Source organism: Camarhynchus parvulus, chromosome Z (assembly GCF_901933205.1).
Source record: "Camarhynchus parvulus chromosome Z, STF_HiC, whole genome shotgun sequence".
In the NCBI taxonomy this organism is placed as follows: Eukaryota; Metazoa; Chordata; class Aves; order Passeriformes; family Thraupidae; genus Camarhynchus; species Camarhynchus parvulus.
The window spans coordinates 49,593,766-49,614,944 of NC_044601.1; the positions used below are offsets into that span (position 1 = coordinate 49,593,766).

The 21,179-nt window shown below is 36.4% G+C and overlaps 1 protein-coding gene across 3 annotated transcripts in view; it reads left to right on the forward strand.

Moving 5' to 3' along the window:
• ADAMTS6 (ADAM metallopeptidase with thrombospondin type 1 motif 6) overlaps positions 1 to 21,179 on the forward strand; it is a 145,859-nt gene that overhangs the window by 111,888 nt on the left and 12,792 nt on the right. For all 3 annotated transcript variants that reach the window (XM_030968773.1, XM_030968774.1, XM_030968775.1), the window contains exons 17-22: positions 897 to 1,020; positions 2,183 to 2,263; positions 4,187 to 4,350; positions 6,096 to 6,234; positions 15,225 to 15,354; positions 18,867 to 19,071. In XM_030968773.1, coding sequence (XP_030824633.1) covers positions 897 to 1,020; positions 2,183 to 2,263; positions 4,187 to 4,350; positions 6,096 to 6,234; positions 15,225 to 15,354; positions 18,867 to 19,071 — 843 coding nt within the window. The remainder of the gene's footprint in view (positions 1 to 896; positions 1,021 to 2,182; positions 2,264 to 4,186; positions 4,351 to 6,095; positions 6,235 to 15,224; positions 15,355 to 18,866; positions 19,072 to 21,179) is intronic.

Consider the following 21,179-nt stretch of genomic DNA (forward strand, 5'->3'; position numbering starts at 1 on the left):
ACGAACTGTGAAGAAAGTTTGGTTTCTGTCATCTTAGTGAATCAGTAAGTTGAAATGTAAAGAGTTATAATATTTTGTCAGTTATTGAATGTATTTTAACTTTTCTTATAATTTGTGTATTAGCTGTTTACAAGATGACAAATCATAGTGCTAGACAGGAAACAAAGACAGATGGACAGTTAAGTAGCTACCTTCTTCTTTGTATGAGTCCTAGAAAAATATTGGCAAGCTGCAGTTTTTATTCTGTTCACAGCCTCCTTGTTTCATCCTAAATTTTTTTCTTTTCCCAAAGGTCCTGTCTTTATTTTAATTTAATTTTTTTTCATCTAATACAGCATGCAATTCAGCTTTTCACTATGTTTCATTCTGCATCTATTCTTACTGTGAAGTCATTTACACTCTACATTCATACCTATACAAATGACAAGTTTCCCCTGCAGCATATGGAAATATGGTCTATGAAGCTGTAATGCCTTAGAATACTACTTATGCTGTCTAAATATTTTAAGGATCACACAGCAAATCTTGACCTTAAAAAAGCAGTATGGATGGCATGAAGCTGTTGTAATATCAAGTAACAACATCAGGAATAATTTTTTTTATAATTATTATATAATATGCAAAACACTGTGAAGTCCCTTCCTAGAAGTCACAGTAGAAATGCAAGGTTCTTTTTAATCAAGATTTGATAACAACCCAAAATGTAAATTCTTCTCTTTTTTTATCTCCTTTTATTGTCAAGTGAAAACCCACTTAAAGCACTGGTTATCAACAATAGGGTAGATAAAAATAAGAACTGAGTATCTCAAACTTGAAAGAAACACTTTAAAGAAACTTTAGAAATAATGGTGCGCGACCATCATCCTGTAAAGATATTTCTTCTTATCTGTTCTCAGCATGTAGGTTGTGACAATATTTTGGGGTCTGATGCTAAGGAAGATAGATGCCGTGTTTGTGGAGGAGATGGGAGTACATGTGAAGCCATTGAGGGTTTCTTCAATGGTTCATTGCCCAGAGGAGGTATGTACATGTGTGTCCATTCTGTTGCACAATGCTTTTAGATCACTCTTTAGCAAATACCAATGCTTCCTTTCTTCCCAGTGGGGCATTGCTGCTGGTCATTCACTTTGACTCTGTTTTCCTATTGTTTCTTGGTTTTGTGTATTAGTTCGGATTTATCCTGAATACAACTATGTGTTTAATTACTGAATGCTTAGGTCTGTTGGTTTGAAGGTCTTAGGTCTGTTGGTTTGAATACAACTATGTGTTTAATTACTGAATGCTTAGGTCTGAAGTTTTTTGTAATTATTTAGTTATGGTGGTATATTAAGAGTAATGTTTTGTATTATTCTACTGTGTATGGTAGAATCTGATAGTCATGCATGAAATTTTAGAATAGCAAGAATACAGAAAAATCTCAGAAGTCCATAATACTAAGAATTCAGGAAATATATATAGGCTATTATTTTAAAACATAGCTCAAAAAATATTAATCTTATAGTCTTATACTTACCAGATTTCAGACTCCATAATTCAGGAAAATGAGTGAAGCACTGCAGTTAGTTCTGTCCAGTGGGGGACCAGCAAGATTATGGTGGTCTGGAAGTCTTGACCCTCTGTGAGGAGAGGTTGAGAGATCTGGGCTTGCTCAGCCTGGAGAATCTCCTGGTTTATAGGGATCTGGTATGAGCCCTCCAATACTATGAGGAAGTAATGGAGAAAACGGAGCCACTGTGGGTACTGCACTGTGGGTACATGGTGGGAGCTATAAACTCGTAGAAGGAAGGTGGCTAACCAAATAGAAGAAAAAACTATTTCCTCAGGAGGACAGTCTAGCAGTGGATCAGATATCCTAGAAAGGTTGTACAGTTTCCATCTTTGGAGTTTTTCATGACCCAGCAGCAGGGTAAAGCTCTGAGTAACTCAATCTGATCTCAGTTGTTCCTGCTTGTAGCAGGAAGTTGGACTAAATGATTGACTGAAGTCCTCTAACACTTGAACTATCCTATGATCCTGAAGACATTTTTAAATGGCTTAATTACTTAAGATACACTGTTGAAAATGTTTTATTAGCACTTAAAAAAGGAATTCCTGAACACTTAAGTTCTTGCTATCAGTTAAAAATTTTTGTACGAAGTTTAGAGAGTTTTCCTTCCTAAATAAAATTTCTTTTGTCTTACAGGATATATGGAAGTGATTCAAATTCCAAGAGGTTCTGTGCACATTGAAATAAGAGAAGTGGCAATGTCAAAAAACTACATTGGTAAGGGCATTCTTTATATATGATTCTAACGTACCAAAAAAGTAAACCCCTCTTCCTCTGTAGTTGTCACACTGGCTCCTTTATTCAAACTAAGACTTTCAAACTAACTCACAGCAAACATCCTATAGTTCCTTAAACTGGAATGGAGTTCCTTTGAAATCCATGACCTCAAGTTTGGAGTGCAGTTAGGCAATTCAATTTGCTCAGCTAGCTCCTGTCCTCTCTCACCTTGATCTTGCTGATCATTTTTTCACCATTATCACTCCTAGTTATGTGACAAAATTGGTCAAAAGCCCACTTCTGCAGCTGCACAAATACTACAGTATTTTAACTGATTTCTCCAACAGATAATCCAGCAGCAACAAAATTGTCTGTGTTCAGAGCTGCAGAAAGAACTGCATATTTAGTAGTGCTTTTATCTTCACTTAAATGGCTTCATCCAGGGTGACAGCTGGCTTTATATTCCTCTTATGCTAATTTTCTGTGGGCTTCCTGCATTTCAGGTCCTCATAAATGATTTCATTAGGAACATGAACTTGTTCTTTCTGTCTTATATACTACTAGCATTATGCCACTGCATAATTATTGTCATGTAATAATTGGACTGCTGTTCACAACTGTGGCCTTCACCTGTGCATAACTGACATTAGGTGAATGTACTTAAAGAATGAAAATGCATTTTTCTTTGGCAGGCAAGTAAAAAATTACTGCTTTTCTTCCGGATGTATATTAGTTTAAGCATATATAGCATACGTATGTTAATTCTCAGACCTTGTGGTGATAATGGAAATGGTTACCAATTTCTGCTGCATGTCATTGTCAACAGTAGAACAGTACTGCCTCTCTCACTATCTCCTGCTCACATGAATACTCTCTGATCTGTTTTAGACAACTTAAGCATCACTGAGGCATTTTCCCTAACTGTTTAAGGTAAACCCACTGTCCACACACAGTTGAGTAGTTGAGAGTAAAATGACAGATAACTGAAGTTGTCTTACTCCTCAGCATTATGATATGAAGTTTTCCCCCATCCAGTAAAATCAGTTATTTGTCTCAGTGAAAAATTACATGCTCTTCGACTATGGGGCTCCAACTATCATTTTTCCCTTAAAAACATGATCTATTTGAAATAAATAAAATATGCAAAACTCGGTAATCTTCACCTTAAATCAAGAAGTCAATATTTAATCAACTGAATATTCACTTTAAGATACAATGTCAGTTTCATATTTAGGAATGTAATGTAATATTATTAATAAAATATCAAATTCAGATCCCTGAATAAGACGTGCTTGCCCATCCTAACAGTTGATTAGCTATGAATTTTCTATTTTGTCTACAGTACTTTCATGTTTCAAGGCTGTAAATCAAGAACGATAAAGTATCTTATCAGACTAAGTAGCTAATATTTCAGTTTCTAGTAGAAATATCTTGTATTTGTGCTTTAATAAGGCAAAAAAGAACTAGTGCACATAGGCAAAAAAACAACAGCTGACTGGTACCATATGTCAGAGTCAACGTTCCTTCTTTTTTTTCCTCTACAGCATTGTCTGTGATACCTATTCCATGGCCCAGCCTCTTAATGTAAAGATGAGGTTGATAATAGATTATGCATTTCAGACATACATGTATCTCATGTCATAGTTCAAGTTGCATGAGGCATTCTGGTTCATTTCATGCAGCATCTGCATATTGATGCTGCAAAATAATCTGCACATTGAAGATTATTGCAGAGGCAAAATTGTTGAATTACATGGTGGATATTTTCACCAGGGCTAAAGAAAAAGCTTTTCATAGCTTGAAAAAACAGTGATATAGAGCTGAAGCTCACATACTTCTAGCAGATTAGTAGATTAATTTACAATGGCTTCTCCATTATAAATGATGCTTCCAATTTTTAGGTGGCTTGTATTTTTTTTTAAGCTTTAAAATCTGAAGAGGATGACTACTATATTAATGGTGCCTGGACTATTGACTGGCCAAGAAAGTTTGATGTTGCTGGAACAGCTTTCCATTACAAGAGGCCAACAGATGAACCAGAGTCTTTGGAAGCACTAGGCCCTACTTCAGAAAACCTCATAGTCATGGTAAAGTTACAATAAATATATTTCTGAAATTTGTAATATGTATTTGTGTTCTGAAAAAGGACAATGCCATGAATGAAATTAAATAGGTTGAGTTTACAAACAGTGTACAACTTGTTTAGCTGGGACTTTATGTGAGTGTTTTAATGCACATTTCTTACATTTCAAAATTGACTGGCAAACATTGTGATGAAATGGGAACGAAGTCAGAAGAACACCAGGAAAACTCACAAAAAATAAACCACATCTCACATTTAAAGACCACATCTTTAAATGTGGTCCACAGTAATGGTAGTGAAAATTGTGAATGGGCAGTGTATTGTATCTCTCCATACTGCTGGCATTACACAGTCCCTGACAGTTCTGTGCATTTCCTTAGTTTTAAGCCTGGCCTGAGAGTGACATTTATATATAGCCTTACCAAAGAATGAGTGAAATGGTATGACCCATGATAAAGTATGTCACTGTGACATACATTGCTCTCAAAAGATTTATTGAGTATGAGAACAGAAGATATGACCAGGATCCTGATGCCATCTCTGACAACGGGCAATGGTGAGCGTGCTGTTTCACTACTATGTTGAGAAGGAGTAGGAGAACAAGTTGATGTTTTCCCAGTGTATTCTGTCAGCTGCCGGATTTGCAGTTCAGTGATTGCTTGAACCATATAGGATGATTTTGTAGAGAATAATTGTTGCATGGATATCCACATTTGAGGCAGCATTTTCAAACACTTGAATAATCTTTTTTGCTTCTGTAGCTGTGCATAAGCTAGACAGTCCATATGGAATAAGTTATACAATGATAGTGCCTTCTTTCATTCAGTCTGTGTCACTGACTTTCTTTCTGAAAGTTCTCTGCTCTTTTGCCATGTAGAGATAGGCAGATGTGCCTCTGTAAAATGTAAGAGAAAGTAGAAATGCATGAAAAGTAGCTCTAGGGTGGGTCAGATTGCTTCATCTAACTTGATTTTGTGCTATTAGCAATGAAAAAAAAAGTAAGTTTGAGAATCAAAGCCTAGTGTTGGACAGGTAATCTGTAGAAGTGCAGTTCAAGAGCGAAGCTAGGCAAAAACTCGTGGTGATGCACTTTTGCCTATTTTGCCTGCAGTGATGTAGCTGCAGTGAGAGTTTTGTTTTTCTTTTAAAGGAATCAGTGGTGTGATTCCACCAATCACACCTTAAGCTGTTGGCTGTTGCATAAGGGGAAAACAATGGCCTCAGCAACAGTCTGTTGGTATTACTATTATTACTACAAGTAATGTACTGTACTGTAGTCACTAGAAGTGCTAACAAGGAAAGAGATAGTTTCAAAACTATGTGGACTGTACTGCTCACAAGACTTCAGTTAGAACTGCTGCATGTTTCTACAGTAATGTGCTTTTCCAGCTTTGACCTCCCATAATTATTCAGCTCTCAAGTTAATTTCTATGAAGACATTTATAAAATTTATGAAACTAGCAAAATTATGAAATTTTGTCAAAAATAAGGAACTGACAGAAATAATAAAGTTGTGTTAAGGGAGAAGAAAAAGGATAAACCTCACCTTGGACAATAATATTTTTCTTTTGTATATGTTTTAAAAGCTGGTACAGATTCTTTTGGGGAATATCTAAAAAGAACTACCATGACTTCCTTTATTACTTTCTTCCCATGCAGCAGAACATAACACATTCCTAGAATAAATGTCACCGTGTTTGCCCCTTGCTTGCCAGCTTTAATGGTATAACCAGTTGTTTTCAACTACAGATTCTGCTGCAGGAACAGAATTTGGGGATAAAATATAAATTCAATGTTCCGATCTCTCGCACTGGCAGTGGAGACAATGAGGTTGGCTTTGCATGGAATCATCTGCCTTGGTCAGAGTGTTCTGCCACTTGTGCAGGAGGTAAGACACCAGACAGTCAAGCTACAGGGTAAACTGAATTGCAAGATACACTTCACCATATAATTATCTAGGTGACTAATTGAAAACATTTCTTTCAGGTATGCCTCAGATCTTAATGAACATTTATTTTAATCACAGCGGATTTTGTTGTTTTCAAGTACCTTTAATATGTTCAGATCTTTTTGTTAAATACAGCATGTCTTGGCACAGTGTTTCTCTCTGCTGATACTTCTGAGACTCTCTTGAAGCTGGTATGTTTGTTTTTCCCAGAAGCTTTGTTGATAAAGGACATCAGAAGTTTTAAGTAGGGAGATAAAAAGCAAGAAGGCAAAATAGGCATCTGTAAATGGAGATGTTTCTCTGTGTGTTTGTAGGTCTCCTTCACACAATCCTAGTCAGCCCTCCTATCCTCCAGCCACCAAAGTCTAGGATGCACACTGGCAGCTCCTCTGTAGAAGATGATAACAATTGGATTTTACTTGCCAGCCCGTAGCAATCTGAGAATTGCTGCCCTTAGGCAGCAGTGGGGGATTTGTAGGTTGTCCCATGTGGTTCATCATGGGTGGCTTTTGCCGACAACTTACTATATTCCTAATCCTCCCTCTAGTGGCCACCAATGCAATTCTTTACCTCTGGCTGGGAGAGCAGGACAGTTGGCTTCCTTCAAAGCCAACACCATTGCTGCTGCAAGAACTGGTGAGTAGAAGTGCTGTGTGAACAGTATCTTTCTTCTCTCTGGAGACTGAATGAATCATCTCCCCAGCATACCTCTGTTCCAGAAGATATGGGAGAGTGCTTTAAATGCATCCCAGAATTTCAGTTTCTACAGCATGGTGGACAAACCTTATCAAGAAGAAGACGCCATATTTTTGTAAAGACCCTTTGGACCAAATACTTGTTGCTTTCTTGTTTTTTCTGTCTGTGGGAGGTATTCATCATGCCTCACTTTTCTGCTGGAAGCTGGTGTGCCTGTTACTAGTTGTATGCAGTTTAAATACTGCCTAGCCATACATAGTACACAAAGAATAGCATGAATTATTTTCTGTGCCACTAGAGAAAGTCTTGAAACAAAATAAAGGATGCCAACTTTCTCCAATATTTTTATTATTCGTTTGTTGGATTCCTTTGTTGGTTCCCTTTGTTGGGTGGCAGATTGATTTTAAGATACAATTTTAGTAATGGTAAGTGTGGCAGTGAAAAAATCCATTTTAAAGGAGAAGTATAAAGAAGAGAAGTGCTTAGCTCATAGAGAAAGTAAGTTCCAATATCAGAACCTTAAATGTATTGTCAGATCCTGTTTCTTGTGATGGTAATGTGCTAATGATCTTTCTGAAATCCTGGGAAAACTCCCGTTGATTTAGGTAGAGATCAGACTTTGGCCATGGATATTCTGTCATGGAGGTCATTGTAATTTCACGCATTTGACAAAATACAGTGGAAAAAATAATTGGCTGTGAAGGAGTAGGTACTTTTCAAGATTTAAAAATCTGCATTTAATTAATTAGATTTCAAGGGAAGATTTGTGAATCCCTAAAGTGGCATATATGTATTAATTTAAACTCAGAAGAAGTGGAGGAGAGATTTTCTTTGGTAGCTTATGGTGGCTGAACTAGACCTTTTTTGTCCTCTCTTTCAGTTTAATAAAAGGATATATTGGGGTCTTTTATTTTCACTGAGCATTCTACTCATAAACATCTATTTCATTGTAGCTATAATTCATGCTGAAACATGTATCTACTTTCTCCATGAGAGAACCTGCTCCTGCTATTTCTGTCAATTTATGAAATGCATTTCACTGTATGCCAAAACACTGTATGCTCCTCTAAAGAGGAACTGAGTCAGGAAAAAGAAAAGGAAACAAAGGTTGAAAAGACAGAGACTTTAACTGGAAAATTTAGCTAAAGTAAATACTCTGTTAAGCAGAGACTTGACCAGGGGCCATATTAACAGGCTGCCTTATGTCCCTGTGCACTGCTTAAGTCTAGCTCTTTCTAAATCAGTTTGTCTGTCTCTTCATTGCTTAATGACTTAAGTATGTCCTAATTGCTTAGTGACTCCTAAAACATGGGTATTGCTTGATGTAGTAACCAAAGTGAACTTGAGCATATGTGTTGAATGTCATGAAGCAGAGCATAAAGACATTGTGACAGTGCAAAGATGAAATAATTTTGGAGTACTTTATATTGCAGAAGTGTCTGATTTTTTTGTGCTGTTTCTTCTTCATAGTGTTTTAAGAGCAATCCACTGCATTCAGCTTTTCCTAGACCTGCTAGTATGCCTTATCTTAGTGACTAGAGCAGTCAGGAGTCAAGGAACGAGCTAAGAGCAAGCTGGGAGAAACCTATACAATCTTTGACTGAATAGTAACATGCTGTCTTTTCTATATTATTCTATATTATTCTATGTACTTCCATATTATGTTCATTTCTGCTGTGCTGAATATTCACATCAGGAGAATAAAAATACTTTAACTTTTGAAACAGGACGTCTCTTCTAGGGCCTGTCTTGACTTTGAAGAATAGGAAGAGCATAGAATAGGAAGAGCATAGGAAGTACAAGAAAAGTTTCCTGTTTATGATGGTTTAATACAATGCCAGAACTCTGGATTCCATTCCTGCCTCCTCTCTCATGGTATTGAGCAACTCAAAGCATATATTACACTCTTACTAGCTCATTATGAGTTCATTATTGTATGTATAGCTCTCTGGAATTTCTGTCCTCTGAAGCATTCAAGGAATTTCATCATCTCATGTGAAAACTCACGCAGACACCTGAAGTCAATGGGCTCTTCACAGTAGACATTATACCTTCTATGCCCCTGTATTCTCAATAGAATGATCTAGGAGGTAAATTAGAGTTTATGAAAGAAACAGTTACATGTTTATATTGCCTCTAAAAAGTGGAAGAAGATCTTTTATGAGAGGCAGGCTTGGCTGTAGTGACCATGAGATTGTAGAATTCTGTATTGAAGTAAGAGGCAGTGGAACAGCAAGAAAGATTATAACCATGGACTTCAGTAACAAAAGAAAATAAAAAAGGTAATGTGGGCTCATTATTAAATGGAGATGGGGCCCTGATAAGAGGGAAGATGAGAGGACAGAGTTCCTGAGTGCCTTTGCATCAATCTTCCCTGGCAAGACCAGACCTCAGGGATCCCTGGCTGAGGAGACCAGGGTGAGGAGTGCTGGGAGGAAGACACTTTCTTAGGGAAGGAGGATTTCATCTGAAACAACTAGACAGGCCTACTCAAGTCCATGGGCCCTGATGGAATGGATCCATGAGTGATGAGAGAGCTGGTGCATACTGTAACAAGGCTGCTCATGATCACCTTTGAAAGGTCATGAATATCAGGAGAGATGCTGAGGACTGGAAGAAAGGAAATGTCACCCCAGTTTTCAAAATGGGCAAGAAATAGGACCCAGGAAACAATGAGCCAGAATCCCTGTGAAGGTGATAGAGTGTCTCATTCTGGAAGCTATGTCTGTCCATATGGAAGAGAAGAAGGTGATCAGGAGTAGTCAGCATGAGTTCACTAAAGGTAATCAGGTGTTTGATTGCCTTCTACAATGAAAGAGCTGCCTGGATTGGATGAGGGGACAGCAGTGGGTATTGTCTGCCTCAACTTCAGCAAGGCTTTCAATACCCTTTCCCAACGTTCTCATAGGCAAACTCGGGAGGTGTGGGCTTGGTGAACAGCCCGCGAGGGTCATAATCAGTGCCAGAGGGTCTAGTTAGAGGCCTGGCACTGGTGGTGTCACCCAAGGTTCAATACTGGGCCCAGTTTTATTTAGTTTATTCATCAATGGCTTGAAGGGCAGATACCTCCTCAGCAAGTTCATTGAGGGCACAGAGCTGGAAGCAGTGGCAAATACCCTGGAGTGCTGTGTGGCCCTTCAGAAGGACCTCGGCAGGTTGGAGAGACGGACAAAGAACCATTTGAAATTCAGCAAGGGCAAGTGCAGGGTCCTGAACCTGAGGAGGAACAACCCCAGGCACCAGCACAGGCTGGGGCTGACCTGCTGGGGAGCAGCTCTGTGGAGAAGGACCTGGGGGTCCTGGTGGACAAGAAGCTGTCCATGAGCCAGCAGTGTGTCCTGGCTGACAAGTACCAAGAAGGCCAGTGGTACCCTGAGGGCATTTGGAAGAGCATTGCCAGCAGGTGGAGGGAGGTGATCCTGCCCCTGTACTCAGCCCTAATGAGGCCTCACCTGGAGTGCTGTGTCCAGTTCTGGGCTCCTCAGGACAATAGAGGTATGGAGCTCGTGGAGGATGCTGACAAAAGGATGGATCCAGGCTCTTCTCAGTGGTATCAATCAATGGAACAAGAGGCAATGGAACAAGAGGGCATAAACTGATGGGGCATAAACTGATTCCCAAGAAATTCCAGCTGGACATGAGGAAGTTCTTTACTGTGCAGGTGGCCATGCACTGGAACAGGTTGCCCAGAGAGGTTGTAGATTCTCTCTCATCGCAGATATTCAAGAAGTGTTTGGACACAGTCCTGTGCCATGTGCTCCAGGATGACTCTGCTTGAGCAGGGAATTTGAGCCAGATGATGCACTGTGGTCCCTCCCAAACTGACCCATTCTATGAGAGATTGTAAATTGTGTATTTTGTAGTGTCACTTACGTTAAAGGAGAAAGGTACACATAATTTTTCTGCCACTGACCTTGATGCTCACTGTACAGGGAATCAAGAAGAAACCAGATCTCCAAAGTCTGAGATCTATTTTGATATTTCTTTTTTTTTTTTCATTAAAAGAGGATCTTCAGATTTACCAGATAGTTAAAAAACATGTCTGATGACAGAGAAGTCTTATTTATGTAGGATTTCTATGCTCATATATAGGACGAGGATATAATTTCACTGATTTTTAATATCAGTATTTTTCTTAGGCTTGGGGATCCAGAATTGCAGCTCTTCTTTTTGTGCACCAGAATCTCTATTTTCTTCTGGGAAAAAAATTATATAACATGCATTTTATATATATATATATATATAAAATAATGTAAAGCTGATCAACATGTATTCTTCATATTAATTCCCTTTTTTCTTAAAGTACAGTAAAAACTCTTCTATTTTGAGGTAAGGGTTTATCTTATATTGGTAGGTCTTTATAGCCAGTGTCAAACTTGGACAAGATGATGTGAAAGCAATGCCAGAGTATACTGCAATGTACGAAGTTATCTATAGAGAGAGGAGTGGGAAAGGAGAGAACACAGGGAAATCAGAAAAAAATTAATGGCAACAACAGAATATATTTTTTAAGGACGTGAATATTATTTAATGAGAAACACAGAGAAAATCAAAAACAAGACATGTAGAAATAGGAACTGAAACAATACTATGAAAATTCTGGAAAGTGAAAGGAAAGAGCATTTATATCACTTGTAGATCACAGAATTATAGTTTATTAACTCTCAGACATGTCCTTCCTTATGTCTTGTAACTTCCCAAGAGAACGTGTATTACTCTGTTCAGATCCACAAGTATTCTTAATAAGGCAGTGAACTTCTGGTGGTATTGTTTTAAAAAATCTAGCAAGGAACTAAGTCTTTCTGTATGTTTCTTATATTTTATGCATTTAAAAATAACTCAACTACCTACTCCCTTTTTAATTTCTTTCATGTTTAATTATGGCAGCAAATGACAGCATGTATTATCTGGAATTTGCCAGTTGTCCTAAGAATTGGTTGGGATTTCATTCATTCTATTAGAGTTCATCTCCAGATGGATGAAATATCTCAGACATTCATAGGTTTTTTTTATAAAATAGCATACTATTAGTATCATAAGTAAATTGATTGCTGCTCAGTTTTCTTTGCTGCTCATAACACATATAGAGTGATGCCTACTATATTTTTCTTTCATGCCTTCAGATGAATTATGAAACTATCTTTAGGCAAATAAAACATACTTTTCCTAATCAAAGAAAATATAAGTTTGGCTCTGAGATGAACATCTTGTGATCTGATGAGCGAGCTCAGAAAGTATGTCTGGGTTAACCAGCATGCACTAGTTTTAGAGATGCAAGTTTCGCTATGTATTGGTACTGGCATCTTTATAATTAACTGTTGCAATCACAAGCCACAATTTTTGGGATTGCTTTTAAAAATAGTTACAGCATTTACATGCCTGCAATTTTAATTCAAGAATAAAATGTGCTCCATGTAATTTAAAATTTGGCTGCTGAAAGTCATGCAGACTATTTGTGAATTGAAATCTGCGGAGCATTTCAGTTCTCAGGGGATTATGGTCACTAAACCACTGGAGTTTTGTTTTCTCTTAGGATTGCACTGACCAGTCATGAGGACATTTTATGTCTTTTATTATAAACTAAAAATCTGTAGATTTGAAAGCAGAATGTTTCTATCTTAACTACTTGTAATGATTCCCTCCAGTATTAAAATGAATATATTTATCTGTGTTATTTAGATTACTTTTAAAAGAGACCATATACTCAGGGAAGAGTTCATAATTTAAAAATAGTTTTCCAATATGGGGCAAAACCAAGTTGTATCTATTGTCTGGATAAAAACAGCACTTCTAGCTTTTTCCATTTATTTTTCTTGTCTTAAAAGTTATTTTCTGGGTTTTTAATCTGAGATTTTTAATAAATAATATTTAAATTAGACAGCAGTTATGTAAATTTTATATACTGTATGACAAGATGCTGCAGAACTTTTAAAAATTTGATTGATGTATCTGCTGGCATCAATTAAAGATTCTTCACTATAAGTGAATAGGGTGAGTACTCTCTTACAGGTGATATGCTACCTGAACAATATTCGGTTAATAACACACTTGCAAATTTTTTTTAAAGCTGAGTGATACTTTGCAATCATAGAAGTTTAGAATATTTTCTTATTACAAAATTCCTCAAAAATGAATTTGTTAAGAGTGCCAGTTTTTAGCCAAATTCGAGAAGGAAATGTGTCTGATGCCAGTAGGAAATGCAGTAAAAATATAACATTAATATCATTGCTATCCAATAGGTAAATTTGTGAGAATGGTCTGCATTATTACAATGCTTAATTCTAAAGTGTGTATAAATTATTTTGAACCAAATATATTTGAGGAAAATATCATTATGAAGTCCACATTCAGCCTATTCAACCAAGAGAATTAAGGCAGTTTGTGATAGAAAGGATAAATTATTAGTCAGAACTCAACATGAATTGTACATCACCTAGCTGTGCCACATTACTGGCATTGCTGTTTGTCTTGGCCTGTTAAATACTATTTCTTATTGTGGTGAAATGTGAGCAGAAAATTGCTAGAAATATTCCTGCTTAGGTTGTCAGGTCTGATTTGAATTATTTTCTTCTGTTGGCAGTTTTTGCATTGATTATAGTAGTCAAGGTGAATCTTGTCACAGCTTCTCGTATATTTAGATATTTCACTTATTTTTCAAGAGCCAAAGGAGGATATTATTTCCTCCTACAAGGGAAGACTGAGAGAATTAGATTGGTTCAGCCTGAGAAAGAGACCGCTTAGGTGTGACCTAATTGCAGGCATCTGGGATCCAAAGGAAGCCTACAAAAAAGACGGAGAGGGACTTTTTTTAAGAGCATTTACTGACAGGACAAGTGGGAATGGCTTCAAACAGAAAGAAAGCAGGTTTAGATGAGATATTAGGAAATAATTCTTTACTGTGAGGTTGGTGAGGCACAGAACAAGTTGTCCAGTGAAGTGGATGCCCCAGTCCTGGTAGTGTTCAAGGCCAGGATGGATGGGTCGTTGAGCAACCTGGTCAAGTGGAAGGGTCCCTGCCCACAGCCTGGGTGTTGGAACTCTATGATCTTTAATGACCCTTGCAACCAAGTCATTCTATGATTCTATGTATGTCTTAAAAATGAAGAGATGGCTGTGAGGTAGTTAGCAGATATTTGAAGCAGGAGGTTTTAATCCCCATTTAATGATATTAATTTCACATTTTGGAATAAGTTAAATAATTGCTTCTCTTTTGAAGAAAGGTACAGGACTTTTTGAAGCTTTTAAGTACAGATAATGCGATTATTTCAGTTTTATAACAATGCATGTTCAATAAAAACTGCATGTGAATTTCAAATACACATTTTTAAAATTCTAATGACCATCTTACAGCATGTTTTTATGAGAAGAAGAAGGCAATGTGTATTGCAACAATATACTGTCATCATATCAGTCATTCTTTACTGTTTTTTTAAAAAAAAACTTCAGAAAATATGCTTAATAAACTACCTTATAATGTTGCCTTGGCAGTCATATACCATGTTTTGGCAATACTGATCAATTCCAAATTACCCTGTTGATGGTTAACAATGAAAGAGGAACTGGAAGTGCCAGGCAAAATGTGTATTCACAGAGACAAACTGCTTCTTTCAGAATGAATTATAGTTCTATTATTTTATTGAAAAAATAATATAATGAAATAAATTATAATAAAAATGTAATAAAATAATAAAAATTGTAGGATAATATATGAAAATGCAACGCTGTTTCCCAGTGTTGCTGGTTTGTTTTAAACCAGAGCATATAAACAATAATTCTGCATTGAAGTGTGCTGACCACATTCTATTTGGTGATGTTTTCTTTGGAAATTTAAATGTCTTTACTAGGAAAGAATAGCAGACAGAGAATGGATTTTGTGCAATATACAAATGAAAACAATAGTAAATTTTAAACATCTAAATTTTAAACATTTAAACAACATAAATAGTAAACATCTAGTAAATATGTAAATATATTTCTTTTTTTTTTTTTTTTTTAGAAAACAACAGAATCTTAAGTTCGTCTTTGATTGGGATGGCCTAAAATTGAAGGAAAATGAAAAAATTATTGTGGCTAGGGGCATTCGGTCAATTTAAATTCTCACTGCTGTAGACTTCAGCCAAATAAAGTGGGATGGTAGAATTAATAATCAATAGGTGAAATTATACTTAAAGAATTACACTCAAAAATTAGAAGAGCAAGAATGATTAATTAATGATCTTTCATTTCATCCCAAGGTGTCCAGAAACAAGAGGTGGTGTGTAAAAGGCTGGATGACAGCTCCATTGTACAAAACAATTACTGTGACCCTGACAGTAAGCCTCCAGAAAACCAAAGAGCCTGCAACACTGAGCCTTGCCCACCTGAGTAAGTCATTAATCACTTAAGATGGACATTGTTTTGCATAGAAAGATAAGTCTTCATAATCTGTAATAAATCCTGTTAACCAAATAAGATTCTCATCTAGTATTCATGTCCTGCCTTATCAGAAAAGGTATTTGGGTTTGGTTTTCAGTTTCTTGTTCCTCTAAAATCAGCTCTAAAAAAATGCATTGAGGATCTCTGCTTGACTGTGGGACAATAGTGATGTTTGAACTGCGTCAAATACTCTAAGTAAATAGAATCTAGCAAAACAGTTTCTTAGGATATGAGTGTCATAGGCAGTGAGTAGTACACAGAGTAGAACTGGGGACCATTCTTAAGGCAACAATGATAAAAATAATGTTGCGGTGAAAGTTAACTTTACCCTAGTTATTAATATTGCATCTGAAATGTTTGCCTTATTCTAAAGCGTGTTATATTAACATTTGTGTTGAAGCATTCACATGAGAAGTGGCAAATACAGAAACTTCTAAGAGGACCAAACCATTTCCTGGCAATAATTTTGTCAAACTTTTTCTCCAGCATATTCAGTATTGAAGAGTAATGCTGTGTGCCTTTAGGATTAGTTGCTTAGATTCCATTTAGATTTATTTTTAAAGATAGATGTATGCTATGTATTGATAATTAAAAACCCAACAGCTCATCTGATCAGAAATGAAGTTTGGCGAGGACACAAAGCGTAGCTTAATCTTAATACAAAAACCTGTTTAGAAACAGTTGTGATATTTTGTACTAAAAAATAGTATCAACATGTGACAACAGCTTTCCTTGTGCTTTGGGACAAATAAAACTTGTGGATAAGGTGGAACAGATACAACAATTTATTGATTCCCAAGCTCTGGTTAGTTTGGCTTTGGTGATAATCTGTAGCTGTATTCCAACTGGGTATGAAAATCATTAATGCTAATTAAATGCAGACTGCACAATACTGTGGTCACTTGTAAATGTCTCTTAGAAACTGCTAAATTGTAGCATGAAGGACACTGTGAATAGCAAGACAAGATTATGCATTAAATCACAGCAGGTCAATGAACTTCCAGCTAAAGTCAGTCTCTTCCCAGAGCATTAGCTGCTTCCCTGGTGTGGTGCCTGGTTGAAGGATGGCAGAGCAGTGTCTCTTTCGCTTCATGTCTCTGTGTCGCCTAACACACTCATTTGGCATAAAGCCAAGTGAAACCATTACGCTGCTGTTACCTTTGAGTAACAAGATCTGTCAGACAGGTCTAAATTAAGTCAAAACCACTGTCCCCACAGTCTATGTGTAAAAATATATTTATCCTGGGAGGGCATGCCTTTGTCCTCTGTTTAGATAACACTGTTTGACATGGCTCTGAGTGCGCCAACTATGTGCACCTGAGAGCAAGACTTTAAAAGCAGTCATGTTTGATCAGTTCCTTTTTACCAAACACATTCCAATCCCTTCCTTTGTGTGGCTTAACTATTAGCAAATTAGCATTTTAAAAAGTAATGTTAACAAAGTTATTCCAAACTAGTTTAATTTCGGGGGTCTTTTTGTTGTTTTGCTTGGTTTGGTTTTTTGTTTTTGTTTTTGTTTTCACTGACACCACTTAAAAAACCCCTACAAACTAACTAAACTGAGCCTACAGAGTGGGAAGCTTTTGGATTCCCCATCCAGTAAAACAGGGACATTGATTAACATGGGGAAATTCAAGACATCAATGTTCAGAAAATGGGTAGAGTGTATTAATTAGCATCTACTTCAACATATCAGAGCAACTAAATCCACATCTGCCTCCATTCTCATGTTCCCCCCGGAATCAATATGAAGTGCCAAACTAAGGAAAAGTTCTCAATTCCTGATTCCGTAAGTAGTCAAGTAGGAGGCTGTTCAAATAACAGATAGTTATCCTAAGAAGTTTGGCTGTGGAAGTTTTATCATGCAGTAAGACCTTGTGTTTACATGAACTGGCCAAATATTTCCCTTTTAAATTAGCACAATTCTACTCTTCTCTTGGTGCATACCAAAAGCAAGGAAAATTATGTCCTTTCTAACTGAATGCCAGTTACGTTATACTTGATGTCTTTAAACAGCAGAAGACTATGTTTATTTTCAATAATTTGTTATGACAATAAGCAACTCTTACATTTCAGATTTCAAGAAAATATAATTTCATATTTTTGTGAATTATGAATAGTGCTGTCTTATCATTCAGTATAAATATTAAAGGTACCTGAGAGCAAAGTCGCTTGAGCAAATTATAATATCAATTAAAAATTAACTCTTCAGCCTCTTGAAAGCTCTGAATAGCTTCAGATTCTCCCTGTTGTGGTAAAGGCATAAGATTTTTTGATCTTATGCCTCTTAAGAATCACAAATCAACTTCCTTTTGCTGGGAAAGTAACAACAGAATGTGACATAATTGTTTCCATCTCTGCATCGATCTAGTTTCATGTTAGGATATATTACACATAATGTAACACAAAAGAGGATAGCAGAACTTTTTTTTTGACAGCAGCTTGAGAAAAGACATCTTATGAGGTAGCTCCAGGCATGTCTCCAGGAGCATCCACAGTGACTGATATGCCTGGCATTTTTGGCATTTTGGCAACATTTGATAGCATACTAGACTTCAACTTCATCCTTTGCAAGGATGCCTCAGGCGAGTAACTAATCAACATTAAATACTGAAGACCAAATGTGCTCATCAATATGAAGAGATATTTCTATTTAATTGAGCTGCATTAGCCAGTCATAAGTAGAAATATATAATATTGCAGCCAGATTAATAGCTGCTTTATTCTCTGCAGCAGCACAAAGCAATCTAATATTATTTACAATTCTTGGTTTCTACTGCATATGCAGAAGCACTCTGAAGTTCCTTCTACCACCTATAGTGCAATTCTTTAAATTTTAAAGGAGCTTGTTGAGATGATTGTTTTTATGAGATTAATTCATGTCTTACTAGTGTTTGCTTCAGTTTAAAAGATAAGAATATTTTACATTTCAGTGTAGCATTTTATTAATAAATTTACAAATGTCTTGTTATCTGATGAGAATTTACTCTCAAAAAGCCCAATTTTGAGATAAAATGATTTTATTGTAATGATACCAAAGAGGCAAATATCTTGCCTTTTAACTTGTGATGTAACTTTCAGCAATGGTTCCCAAACATTTCCAGTTGCAAACCACTTTCACAGAAATTATATCAGACAAGTCCAATACAAACCTACATAAATAGCTTCAGTTTTGTCAGGCTCAAACACTCCTTTCTAACTACTGTAGGCTAGGATGGAAATTGCTGCTCTTGAAAAATACAAAGTAGTGTTATTATTGGAAGATATGATTGCAGTGAGGCATAAATTAAAATATTTAGTAAAAAGACCCATAAATTTCTACTTTATTTCACCATGAATGTGTATATTGTTAAAAATTACTTCAGTTTAGTGATTTACACTATTTGCATTCTTGGTTTGTGTAGTTATCAACTCTGTTTCTGAAATGTGTTTAACTGAGCCTCCTAACATTTTCTGTCCAGATGGTTTATAGGAGATTGGTCCGAGTGCAGTAAGACCTGTGATGGAGGAATGCGTTCGCGGACAGTTCTCTGCATCAGAAAGATTGGCCCCTCTGAGGAGGAGACGCTGGACGCTGCCAACTGTTTAACACACCGGCCTGTTGAGAAAGAGCCCTGCAACAACCAGTCCTGCCCCCCACAGTGGGTTGCTCTGGACTGGTCAGAGGTAAGGAGATTTCACTGTGTTAGCTCATTGGTGATAGCAGAGGCAGGACCTCTGACCACCGAATATTAGTAGATTTTCTGTCAGGGCTTGCTAAGTAAAGGATTAGAAGGAAAATTTCCCAGAGGACGTTTCAGCTGTGCCTCATTGTTTTGTTTCCTACCTCTTATGAAAATGCCCGTGACCTACAGTGTCACTATAGCCTAAATTAGCTCCTTCTCTCCCACAGGTATCACATACTGGTTACCTGAAGTGGTTTTTCACTCTGTTGTCATGTCTAGGCTTTTATGCAGCAGGATCATGTAAAGATTTTGAACAAAATAATTCTAATTTAAAGACTCAAACTCCACAAAACTTCTGGTTGTGATAATTAATCAGGGTTGTGAAAAACTACCAGGCTTCTTTCTGGTATGAATTTTAGTTGTGTAGCTTGGCAGACTGTTTTGACTGATGATACCATTTTAATAGAATGAGAAAAGTTGCTTTTTCTTTTTCCTGTTAATGTTTTCCAGAAATATAATATAATATATTAAAATCCTCATAGTACTGTAAATATAAACATTTTTATATGTGTGTTTATATGAATTTCTGACAGAAACATGAAAAGGAAAACAAGAGTGAACTTAAAAATGAAGAGTTGAATACTCATCCCATTTAAACCAATGACAAACCTTGCTAATTTTCTCTGGAATGCAAGATATGAAGTTTTCTTTTCATACTCAAAACAATGCATATTACAAATAAAACAGTTACAGAACTGTTTTATCTGCTTATACATTTGTTGACACTCAATATAATTACATGTTCTTAAAATTTTAAGTGATTATTTACAAGAAATTGTGTATGCTTTTGGTCAGAGAAACAAAGACATTTTGCAAACATACTGGTTTGATGAAGTCCTTAGGAAAATGTAAGCCTGGTTTTATCAAACTGAAGTGAAAACTAAGGATGTCTTTCCCACTGGGATGTAGTAAGCCTGGTTTTATCAAATTGAAATGAAAACTAAGGATGTCTTTCCCACTGGAATGTAGTAATTTTTATCTAGTGCCATAAGGTTTTTCACACATTGTGATAGTTGAGCTTTGACAGAATTAATCTACCCCCTCTAAACTACTCCTTTTATATTTTTCAGGATAATTATTAAAAAAACCGAAAAAATATTCTAAAGATTTTTTGGGAAGAGCCTTATGAGACAAGCACATATAACTTGTCTTAATGACTTCCACAAAGGCATGAAATTCTAGAAGCATTTAGTAATGGAAGATAATTTTTCCTTGTTTGGCTTATCTGGGTATTTTCTTTTCATTTTCTTTGGAAGCGTAGAGTCTTTTTGTTAAATTTTGCTGGGGTTTATTATTTTTAGTGATTCAGTATTATTGAAGGCAACTTATTTCCTTCTTTCACTTGCATTTCTGGGATCCAGTGTAGTCCATCTTGGTAGAATTTTTGCTATAACTCCACAAAAGGGAGTGTTGTTTTCTTCTGGTACCAGTAGCTGGAGAAAGATCTTTTCAGATGGAATCCTACATTTAGATTCAAGATTGTGTCTTCAATTAGTACTAGAAGGAAGATGCTCATAAACTCAAAGTTTAGTCCTTGTTGCTTGTTTGCTGACATCCTCTATAGATTATGGAACCTCACAGGTCCATTGCGTTTTGACATTTTGACACAGTCCTTTCAACATTGTCACTTTTCTGTTTGTTTTGACAGACTGATGTGATTTTTAAGCACTCAGCTGGGAAGGGGCACATACTTCTACATCCTACTTAAAAAGTCAAGTGTTTTGCACAAAATACATGTGGGAGAATGTACTTATAACACTCCTTGGAATTTGAACCCCAACTGATTAGTCATGATCATGACTTCGAAGACCTCACATATTAACTGTCATTGGGTTTTGGTCTCTATCATTAGTATTATTTGTGTAGTTCTACCAGAGATCTTCTCTTACTTCCCTCCTTCATCTGGTTTTCTAGTAGGCAGTGTGCACAAGATTTAGTGTAGTAGTATAAGGACCTTTGAAACTTTATATGTTTAGTCCGTTTCAAAATTCTGAATACTGAACTATTGTATATAAAGAGATGTACCTTGGTAGAAAAAGATTGAATAGG